The sequence below is a fragment of the Sebastes fasciatus genome, chromosome 1, assembly GCF_043250625.1.
Source record: "Sebastes fasciatus isolate fSebFas1 chromosome 1, fSebFas1.pri, whole genome shotgun sequence".
In the NCBI taxonomy this organism is placed as follows: Eukaryota; Metazoa; Chordata; class Actinopteri; order Perciformes; family Sebastidae; genus Sebastes; species Sebastes fasciatus.
In genome coordinates, this window is record NC_133795.1 from 1,194,897 (window position 1) to 1,206,770 (window position 11,874).

The window sequence follows — 11,874 nt, forward strand, 5'->3', positions numbered from 1 at the left end:
AGAGAGGAAAGGTGCTGAATATTTTATTCTGTGACTACACTGAAGGCATGTTGCCTTTCAAGTACCTTCAGTTAGGCTCCTACATGTATAGCTTAATGACAAAAAGACCTTTATATCAACGTAATGTTTCATTTGTTTTTTTCGTTCCACAGACAGGGAGCTACTTTGTGCCGCAGGATAAAACAAAGAGCACAAATCGGATTATACACCAGAAGTATTACACCGATAATTATTTATGTATTATTTAACTGTGAATTTTAAATTAGAAAAGTCTGTTTACTCTGAACGCATCCTCAGTGTGTAGCTCTGCTGTTGGCCAATAGGATCGCTGCTCTGTCCTCCAGTCCTGTGACGTAGGACGCAAACAGCGTAACGCACGTTGGTCCAGCAGCAGCGCTGGAGTCTGGAGAGGTTAGTTATATTTCATGTTTTCATGTGATTACATGTTAAATATCCAACTCGTGTCTGTTGGTGCAGAGTTACAGACATCCAGTCAGTTCAGATCTGGAGTTTAAATCCGCCTGTTTACCAACGAGACTGTTGTTTTACATCTTTATTAACTATAGCAACAAAGCTAACGCTGTTAGCAACAAAGCTAACAGCGTTAGCACAAGTTCCATTCATTCACTGTAGCTGCTAACTAGCTGCTAACTAGCTGTTAGCTACCTAGTTGCTAGCTGTTAGCTACCTAGCTGCTAGGTAGCTAACAGCTAGGTAGCTAACAGCTAGCAGCTACACTGTTTACCATTGGCAGAGCATTTTGGCAAATTGTTCTTGGGCGCTCCCCACATCATCAGCTGTGCTGCTCATCCCACAAATACATGATCCTTACAAGTGTGACATCATTGTGAAGGTCAATAAACAGGCTTTCAACCATGTGGAATACAATGACCATTAGCATTGATACAACAGAGAAATAATCCACCAAACACAAGTTAACTACTTTGTTTTCCCAGTATGTGTACATATACATATATATGTATATATGTATATGTATATATATATATATGTATACATTGTATACATATATATGTATATATGTATATGTATATATATATGTATATGTATGTATATATATATATATATATACATTGTATATATGTATATATACAATGTATATGTATATATATATATATATATATATGTATATATATATATATATATATGTATATATATATATATATATATGTATATATATACATATATATATGTATATATATATATATATATGTATATATATATATATATATATATATATGTATATGTATACATATGTATATATATGTGTATATATATATATTCTGCTGCACTCTGGGAGGATTTGCAGGACTGGCTGTCAACCAGAATCTAACTATTTGCTCCTCTCACGAGAACATATAGTGTTTGGTATCAACATGAAGGACATTAAGAGTGACTTGATTTTGAACAATCTGATACTGCCGGTGAAATGTTTTCATCCAAATGGAGGAAAATGAAACCTATTTTCCGTTTTCAAAAGGGACCTTGTGGACAATCATCTCAGTGCTTTAAGACTAATGAAAGGACAACATGCAAAGTGTCTCCTCAGAGCTGATGAAGAACTGAACATATATGATGATGACCTCTAGAGCTGCTATGGAAGAGTGCAGTCTTATTATTATTATTATGCATTTATTTTTTGTTCCTTGAATTATTTTCTACCCCCTCTTTTATTTTTGTTATTATATTATTTTTTATAATTTAAGTTAACTTTCCGATCCAATTGTGCCTTGTATGTTAGAAGTATTGAGTTTAGATTACAATGCCTTAATATTTGTAAATTAATTTAAGTTTAATTGTTGACATTGTGTCTTTTGTTCCAGCCAGCTAACTTCTAGCTAAGTCCCTTCTGGTCCCACGGACGGACCCACCATGTACCGACCCAAACCCACTCTGAAGGACCGACAACAGCTCTACAGGCTCATCATCAGCCAGCTGCTCTATGACGGTTACACCAACATCGCCAACAGTCTCATCACTGAGGTCAAACCTCCCAATGTGGTGTCGCCGTCTGAGCAGCTGATGCAGCTGGCAAAGATAGGTAAGACCTCCATGTCCCCTCCATGTCCCCTCCATGTCCCCCTCCATGTCCCCCTCCATGTTCTCTCCATGTCCCCCTCCATGTTCTCTCCATGTCTGCATGTTTGAGAAGGGCTGCATGATTATTTGGATCAACATTGAGATCACGATTATTCATTATATTTAAATAAACAGAGCACTGCTTTCACTTCCATGTTGGGTGACCAGATCCCAACAAAATAAATGTGGGACAAAGAGTATGTTTGTGTGGGACAATGTGGGACACTTTACCAATGCTGAGAGGTAGTCTACAATTATATAACTTAAAAATAAACATTTCTATTCTTTGCCCAAATGCATCCACTGTGTCGCTTTGCAAATTTTGCAAAAAAATCGGAGAATCGCCGAATCTCTCGGAGTCCAGTCGATCATGTACATTTAAATGTTGGAAGCCAAAATCGTGATTGCGATTAGTATTCGATTAATTGTGCAGCTGTGTGTTTGAGCCATGTTTGATGGTTCCAGATGTCCTAATTGTACAATTTCCAACCTTTTTCCAGGGATGGAGAATGACGACAGTGCAGTCCAGTATGCCATCGGGCGCTCGGACACAGTGGCTCCCGGTGTGGGTATTGATCTGGAGTTTGACGCCGACGTCCAGACCATGTCTCCAGAGGCATCAGAGTATGAGACCTGCTATGTAACGTCCCACAAGGGTCCATGCCGCGTCGCTTCTTACAGTCGTGATGGCCAGCTGATCGCCACCGGCTCTGCTGACGCCTCCATCAAGATCCTGGACACTGAGCGCATGCTGGCCAAGAGTGCTATGCCTATTGAGGTGAGGCAGATTTGAGATCAGAGCACACTGCACATTTTTAATCCAGCAGGCTAACTGTATGTTTACTGTTTTTTTTGTGTCTTTATATGTCAGGTGATGATGAATGAGACAGCGCAGCAAAACATGGAGAATCACCCCGTGATTCGAACGCTGTATGACCACGTAGACGAGGTCACCTGCCTCGCCTTCCATCCCACTGAACAGATTCTTGCTTCTGGCTCAAGAGATTACACCCTGAAACTGTTTGACTACTCAAAGCCCTCTGCAAAAAGAGCATTTAAATACATACAGGTCAGGCTTTGTACACAATTTCTGTTTTTGGGGAAATAATAATTCTGTTTAAAGTGGAAATGCCAAGTTACATAGAAACTGACAACGCTAACGTAAACACGGCCGGGGAATTGTAACATTTCAATTTTGTAAAACTACTCTGACTATAGTTCCTCTCTTCTTCCGTTTCCCAACAGGAAGCAGAAATGCTGCGTTCAATCTCCTTCCACCCTTCAGGTGACTTCCTGCTGGTGGGGACGCAGCACCCCACCCTCCGCCTCTACGACGTCAACACCTTCCAGTGCTTCGTGTCCTGCAACCCTCTGGACCAGCACACGGACACCATCAGCGGCGTCGGCTACAACCCCAGCGCCAACAGCTACGTCAGCTGCAGCAAGGACGGCAGCATCAAGCTGTGGGACGGCGTCTCCAACCGCTGCGTGACCACCTTCGAGAAGGCCCACGACGGAGCCGAGGTCTGCTCCGCCATCTTCTCCAAGAACTCCAAGTACATCCTGTCCAGCGGCAAAGACTCCGTGGTCAAACTGTGGGAGATCTCTACGGGCCGGACGCTGGTCAAATACACAGGTAAGGAGGCGGACGGGTTTCACTAGAACCACAGAGCAGATTCATACAGTTAGAAGTGTTGTGAATGATTCATATTTAAAGGGAAAGTTCGCCACCTTTTATAAAGATGTCCATTCAGTGTTGATGGAAAGTGTAGTTCATTGATGCAATGGATTCCTCAGTGCGTTCTCCCGCGAAGCCGTGCCGGCAGTGCCTACATGTACCAGGATGCATTGCACGTGAGCTACTGACACACAACCAAAACATAGTGAAGCAGAGTTGCGTTTATACTTACGCAGGTTATAAATTAAAAACATGAAGGCTCCGTAGTCTGAACCAAGACAGCAGCAACTCTTTATTATTTTCCACATATTCAACCTCAGCGTAGTACAGCTTCACTCCTTCCATTTTTACATTTCATAATAAAAGTGCAACTTAAATTCACTCAGCATTTCGCTGAAGGTCCTGACACACCAAGCCGACGGTCGACCGCCGAACAGTTTGGGGTTGTCGGTGAGCGTCTGTCGGCCGAGTTTTTGTTGTGTGTCCCGCATCGTCGTCTCTAGTCCGCCCGAGTCAGAGTTTTTTTCGGCCGATTCAGTTTGTTGAATCGACAGCAGAGCCCGTCGGTGAGAAATCACTCTGATTGGCTGTTCAGCTTAAACGAATCAGCGCACATGAAGAGAAACGAAAGTGAGGAAAGCAAGCAAATCAGTAAAGTCAAGAGGACAAACACAGAACACTCTTCTCATGTTTCATCTTCATCTCATCTGATCGTTCCAACACACGGATATTTTCACAGCGACATCAACATCTGGAATGAAGCTCAGTTGTGAGTAAGAGTGGTGAGAAAACGGTCGGCAGACACCGCTTTGTTTCATGTACGCATCATAACAACTGCTTGTATATCCGCCGTCCTCGGTCTTCCAGTTTCCCTTTTAGAATGATGAATACAGACTACCGCCGCCTGCTGGTGTGGAGAGTTATTTCCTCTCACGCAGGAGCAGAACATACGTGGTAGTTGGCCATTGCTTGTAGTCTTTGCGGTGTGTTCAAATGCAACTTTTTGGCCAAGACAAAGGCGACATAAGGCGACATGAGGCGACGCAACAGTCGGCCTTCATCGGTGCAAGATCTTCACAACAAAACAAAGCAGCTTAAACAGCGTTAGGTGACAAAATACTCTCTCAGTGGTCGTCTGCCCTCTCGGCTCTGCTGGTCTTAGTTGTATTTTCCAGTTTGTCTTCAGGATCCTGAAGAAGCTCTCCAGCACACCTCTGTTCAAGTGAGGAGTCAAATTTTCATGCATATAAACACACACACAGCATCCAACTAGAGCTGCCCACGCTGATGTTCATCACAGCAGAATGATTCTGATGATGTTTCCGTTGGAGCATCGGAGGGCATTTTGAGCGAAGCCTCCACCTGTCGGCGTTTGCCGTATATTCTGGCTCGAATAAATACCTCTGATTATTTGAGTCAGCCAAAAGATCTTAAAATGTACCCTCGTCCACAACATCCTCTGCACTCGTATTTTGGGATGCCATTTACGCTGTTGGAAATGTAGCTAGTTTGCAAAACAAGCAAAGAGAAGCAAGCTGTGGTTTCATTTTTTTTATTTCTTACTTTCACGCATTTTAACTTCTGACAGGTTTAACAAGTTTTTGAGCAGCATCAAGAGCATGCACGACCCCAATACACATTTAAAAACAAAGTGTTTGAAAATCTCAAAATGCAAAAGCCTATTTTTGTCAATTAAGAATGCACTCGACAAGATGCAATGCATCATTTGACCTTTTTTGATTTTCATTTTCCGTCATTTGGAGGAATTTGAGGGTTGATGTTCCTGGTGTTCATCGGCCTGTGAAGACCAGTGTTGGGGAAAGTTACTTTCAAAATGTAATATATTACATATTACAGCTGCACCTGAACATTATTGTTTTAATTATAATTTTTTCGATATTTTAAATTCTATTAAACGATTTTACCGGCTGTAACTACAGTCTGTAACATTAGTTCAAGCCATTCTCTCACTCATACATGACCGTTAAAGTAAACAAACGATATAAAACAGCCGAACAACAACTTTAGATGAAGCATGTTGTAACATTACGTTACCATGACAGCAGCGGTGCAGAAATATATCATGCTTTTTTAGTAAAAAAGACACGATACTGTCTTGCTGCTGCTGTCTTGCTGCCGCTGCTGTGATGCTTTTGCCTTTGGAGTGTTCGTACTTACAGTTTTTCCAATTTGCAGATTTTACAGAGCACCACGTTGTTGGGTTCCTGTCTGAAACACTTCCACGCTTTAGAGAATCCCGGGTGACTTTTATTAGCTGCAGCTTGTTTTCTGGGGGGTTTGTGTTTTGACACGCTGACACACGTTCTGCAAATTGATTTATCTTTATAATCGATGGCGTCAATTACATCGTTGAATCGCCCCAGCCCTGTTACATACAAGTTGCTTTATAATATTACCGTCTGTGTGGAGTAATATGTTGATGAAGATGCTGATTACACCACTTAAGTTACTTTCACCACAATAACTGCAGCAGTACGACTGGCATTATAAAATGGAAGAGGAGGATAATGTTGTTTCATACCATCTAATTAAACACAGAAGTTTATTGCAGTTCATTACAAATCCAGTTGGGGGCGATGTTGTGGAGCCTAACAGCATATGGCGTTTTTCTCTGTTTCTACAATATGTAATTGCTGTTGTGTGATGGACTAGCATCGCTCATTTGTGTTTTATGATCTCTTTGGGCTGCTATCAACATTGTTTTTTCACCACGAGCACCAACCTTCAGCCGTTGTGTTAACAGGAAATCAGATTACGGAGCAGGAGAAGTGTCAACATTTCCACGTATCTTCTACCACGTTACAGACAGTCTTTCTTCACTCTGACTGACCACATTATCAGGAACACGCAGAGTGTTGCAGCTTCTTCTATTACTTGTTTTCTGAACGATGACGTCATCTTCTTACGTGTCTGCAGTTCTTTCTTGCAGTAACAGACGGACACGTCTTTCCTGCTTTGATTTACCTTTCCTTTTTTGAAAGGTGGTAGAGTGAAGTGCAGGTGCAGTTCTCCGTCCGTACTCTTTTCTTGGCCGTGTCGTCACGTTGTTTGTGTTTCAGGTGATGGAACAAAATGCTCCCGTTTCCTCTAGAAGACACAGATATTTCCCGACAGCTTTAACGTTTTAGTTTCTTTTGGTTCTGTTTGTTTACTGAAGCCACAGTGAGCCCAGATGACAGACACAGCCATCCTGTATCTCTGTGAGCTCTTCCTCATCTGTACTCGTGCGATCTGGTCTGTCGGGATTTAGCTGATTAAAATCTGTCATTATCTGCATCTCCAGGGCATTCAAGGAATATTCAGACTGCTTCACTTTGTTCACATTTTGTTATGTTTCAGTCTGAAGGCCTCTACACACCGCAGGTCCATTCACCATTTAACTACTATTTTCCAATTTTTTGCCGCCACGGCAGAACCTTACCAGCAGAAACACTTCAGCAATATCTGCTGCTGGCATACGACACGCAGCTCCGCTCGCTCACCGGAGGAGCTTTGGCCGTCAGCCTACAGTAGTGTTGATAGGCTATTACTCGTGATGTTCAGCCAATCAGATAGTACTGTGGGCGGGACATTGAGTGAGACTACAGCGTGGTGACTACAGACAGAGGCAGGCAGCTGCATTAGAGCCACGGTGGTGAATTCTTTTGATTGTTTTATATGCAATCACATCAAAAAAAGGATTCTGCTGAATGCTGAATATGGCAGCCGATAATTGGTCGACCCCTACGCTCCAGTAACCCCGGCCAAACTACATACGCCAGATAGCATTCGCCACACATCAGTTAGTCCTAAAAGCTTTTTCTCTTGTAAAGTAAACTGAAATATGAACAATAAACATCAATCTAACATCTGTCTTGCTCGTCCAAGTGTGTAAGATAAGCAGGCGGACGAGGTTGTGTTAAAATAAACAGTCTGATGTCACATTTCTCCTTATTCTACTTATATAATTATAGCAGCTCAACACTGCAGTACAAGACCAATGCTGTCTTTAATTCCATGTCTTCTACATGGATCCTCACCTGGTGAGGATGTTAACCTTTAACCTGCTGTAGTCTCAGTCTTTTAGCACGCTGACGTGTGTTTAGCCATCAAATGCATATTCAAGATTTCTTTACAGTTTTCATTTTGATACAAGTGAAGTTATACACATTAAAAAATCAGCTGGAGGTTCAACCAACTCATGAAGCTAACGTTAGCTTCATGAGCTAGCTAGTGACGGTTGTTCACTAGAAAGGAGAAGAGCGTTTTTGTCGACCTCTGTCAACGACGCATTGTTTGGAAAACTACATTTACTTTCATCATTTAGATAAGATAGAAAAGTGAACAAATGGAAAGCTTGATGTAGCAACAGTAACGTAGGAGGGTGAGTTTGTGTGAATGGTCGAGTAATCGTAAATGAAAATGCGCTCTGATTTGATTTAAATAGTCTCCGTGTTGAAGTGACCATGCCCCCCCCCCTCTGTCTGTTTATAGGTGCGGGGCTGAGCGGCCGTCAGATGCATCGGACGCAGGGCGTGTTCAACCACACGGAGGACTACGTGCTGCTGCCAGACGAGCGGACCATCAGCCTCTGCTGCTGGGACTCTCGCACGGCCGAGAGGAAGAACCTGCTGTCTCTGGGACACAACAACATCGTCCGCTGCATCGTCCACTCGCCCACCAACCCCGGCTTCATGACCTGCAGCGACGACTTCAGGGCCCGCTTCTGGTACCGCCGCACCACCACGGACTGAGACTCACTTCATCTCCAACGTCTGAGAACCAAACAGGATGCTGGACTCTCCGTGACCTCAGTGAACTCATCACTTCCTTCTGATCTGTGGTGTCCTTCATTTTGATTTCATTTGAAACTGGACAGGACTTAAAGGGTAACTCAGGTATTTTTCAACCTGGGCCCTATTTTCCCATGTTTGTGTGTCTAATGGAGACAACACGTTGTGAAACTGGTCCAGTATTGAGGGAGAACGCTGCAGACGGCAGCCGCTAAACGGGCTGTGATGTAATCCCTCGGGGAAACTCCTCAGCACAAGTTCTTGTTTTTACCGTTGACAGGCTCAGATTGTTTTTATACGTGTCTGACAACATTATGTAAAGAATCCTACAGAGAAATAAAACGCTTTTCTTTACGTTTCACTTTCTGTGACTTTGTTATTGTGTCATGTGACTTGTTGCTGTTTAAATACTTGTTTCTTGTTACATGCAGAACACAGAAGGACAACTTCAGCTGTGTTTATTTTAGCTCAGATGCTTTAGTTGCGTCTTGTTGCTATGATACGGGATATCTGCATATAAGTAAAAATGTCAACACGAGGTAGAGTTCTCTCTCTGGTTGAAGGGAAGCCTGAAACACGAAGGGAGAGGATGTGTATTAGCTTCTCCTCCGTTGTTGTTGTTCAGCCTTTGTACATGTAGGCTGTGACGGTTGGTCTTTGTAGTATTTGTCCCGCCTCTCCTCCACTGTGATTGGATGGCTGGGTAAAAAGTGACGGCATTTTTCGACCCTCGGCGACCAGAAAAAAAACACCAAACGTGCAACACTCAGCGCAGAAAATACGCTCTCTGCCTCGTCACGCTGCTGGCGTTTGAAGCATAGCAGAAATATCCGGCGCTCCCACTGCAAAGAATTCAAAAAAGAAAAAACTTGACCGTGGCGGTTGTGGCCATCTCCAGCGGTTGGCTCATTAATTAATCCGTTGATTATTATCTTGATCATTCGATAAATTGTTAGTTCTATAAAATGGTGAAAAATGTTTCCCAAAGCTCAAGATGACGTCCTCGGATGTCTCGTTTTGTCCACAACTCAAAGATGTTCAGTTTACTGTCACAGAGGAGGAAAGAAACCAGGAAATATTCACATTTAAGAATCTGCAATCAGAGAAATTTGTAATAAAAAATTGCTCAAGCCGATGAATCGATTAAAATAATAGATGACAACTAATTGATTAATTGTTGCAGCTCTAGTTGTCAGACACGGATAATAACAATCTGAGCCTGTCAGCGGCGAAAACGAGCACTTTCAGTGGACGTACGTTGACGGTGAGGAGTTGCCCCGAGTGATGACATCACAGCCCGTTTAGCGGTTGTTGTCTGCAGCGTTCTCCCTCGATACTGGACCAGTTTCACAACGTGTTGTCCCCGTTAGACACTTAGACACAAAAGCAAGACAATAGGGTCCATGTTGAAGTCCCCATCTTTAGAGTAACGCCCGTCTTCTCTTTTTGATAACAACACTGAGTGACTGATACGCTGAACCTCTCCTCCTTTCACTGCTCCGAAACTTCAACTCTTCTCACGTCGTCATCGACAACTGAGTTGTTTTTGTTTTCTTTTCTGCTTCTCTATTTTGTCCTTTAGTTGTAATTTTTATTAAACATTTAAAAGGAACAGGCCTCTTCTGTGAATTATTAGGCGGAGAGAAGAAGTCCCCTTCAGAACTCATAACCACAGCGATGCTGATATCCTGTAGATATTTTAAGACCACAGTTGTTGCTGCAAAAAAGTGAGCAACCTGCAGGGAGCACAGATGGACACGATATACCACAACACACACACACACACACACACACACACACACATACACACATGCACGCACAGTCTGTAGATACACATTGAACTTAGTGTGGTATCGGTTTCCATCCGGCTTAATTCATAAACTGAGAAGAATAGCAGAAGTTGAAATGTTGGATTATCTGTTGCCAAATCATTCTAATCTTAAAATGCTTAGTGTTTAGTGAAGAGCTGTCAAAGTTAACGCAATAATAAGGCGTCAATGCAAATTTGTTTTAACGCCGCTAATTTCTTTAACACATTAATGCAACTTGCGATTTTTAGGTTGTAGTGGCTCAGAAGATCCTGGTATCATATGAAACTAGAAAATTATAAATAACGCTCCAAACTTCCTCTAAATTTTGGTTAGGAAAAACTGTCCATTTTCAAAGGGGTCCCTTGACCTCTGACCTCCAGATCAGTGAATGTAAATGGGTTCTATGGGTACCCACGAGTCTCCCCTTTACAGACATGCCCACTTTATGATAATCACATGCAGTTTGGGGCAAGTCATAGTCAAGTCAGCACACTGACACACTGACAGCTGTTGTTGTCTGTTGGGCTGCAGTTTGACATGTTATGATTGGAGCATATTGTTTTATGCTCAATGCAGTACCTGTGAGGGTTTCTGGATCAATATCTGTCATTGATTTGTGTTGTTCATTGATTTACAATAATACATATATACATATATTTGCATAAAGCAGCATATTAGTCCACTCCCATGTTGATAAGAGGATTAAATACTGGACTGATCTCCCTTTAAAGGGACTGTTTGTAACTTCTTACACGTATAAATCGGGTCGGTGTCCCATGCGTGCTCGCATGTGGCTACACTGTTCAGACTCAGACTCCAACACAAACTACTAGTGAAGCCCGTCTGTTAAACAGTGTTGGCCGCGGTCGGAGGAGACCGTAGCTTTGGTCAGTATCAGCACTGATTCATGGAGAGACCTTCGTCTGGTCAGCTAACATTCATGATGATCTCATGGGAAGGCTTATAAATAGCACTTGATACGCATTTTAAGCTTGTTGCAAGTCATTTCACACTACAGGGTTAAAGCTGAAGTAACTTTGAGCAAATATGATGGAAGAAATCCTTGTTATAGTGCTGTCAATCGGTTATAATATTTAATCGTGATTAATTACACATTACATCTGTTCTAAATTAACCTTAAAGGGAGATTTGTCAAGTATTTAAAGGGACTGTTTGTAACTTGTTCCAGGTATAAATCATTGCTGGTCGGTGTCTCATGGTCTCTCGTGTGTCTCCGCTGTTCAGACTCAGACTCCAACACAAACTCCAGTGAAGCACCAAAACCTCTTGGTTGTATCTAGTGAAGCTGTTAAACAGTGTTGGCCGCGGTCGGAGGACGCGGGGGAGACCGTAGCTTTGGTCTCCAGGACCGGAGTCTCTGCTCCTCTGCTCCTCTGCCTGCCTTCACTCACACACCGTGCTCCTTCTCTCTCTCTCTCTCCACCTCTCACGTGCATGCTGCTCACTCCACACTGCAGAAGAGTTAGTTTAGCTC

At 42.7% G+C, this 11,874-nt stretch overlaps 1 protein-coding gene across 2 annotated transcripts; it reads left to right on the top strand.

Annotated features, from left to right (window-relative positions):
• Window positions 1-299: 299 nt before the first annotated feature.
• Window positions 300-8,922, top strand: cstf1 (cleavage stimulation factor, 3' pre-RNA, subunit 1). Of its 2 annotated transcripts, XM_074614256.1 has the most exons (7): window positions 351-411; window positions 755-853; window positions 1,842-2,059; window positions 2,598-2,875; window positions 2,969-3,166; window positions 3,343-3,733; window positions 8,270-8,922. In XM_074614256.1, exons 3-7 carry the CDS (start codon window positions 1,891-1,893, stop codon window positions 8,527-8,529), a joined length of 1,296 nt encoding a protein of 431 aa, XP_074470357.1. In that variant the 5' UTR covers window positions 351-411; window positions 755-853; window positions 1,842-1,890; the 3' UTR covers window positions 8,530-8,922. The 2 variants fall into 2 exon arrangements, with proteins under 2 accessions (XP_074470775.1, XP_074470357.1); XM_074614674.1 differs by lacking the exon at window positions 755-853 and having other exon boundaries at window positions 300-411.
• The last annotated feature ends 2,952 nt before the right edge of the window (window positions 8,923-11,874 follow it).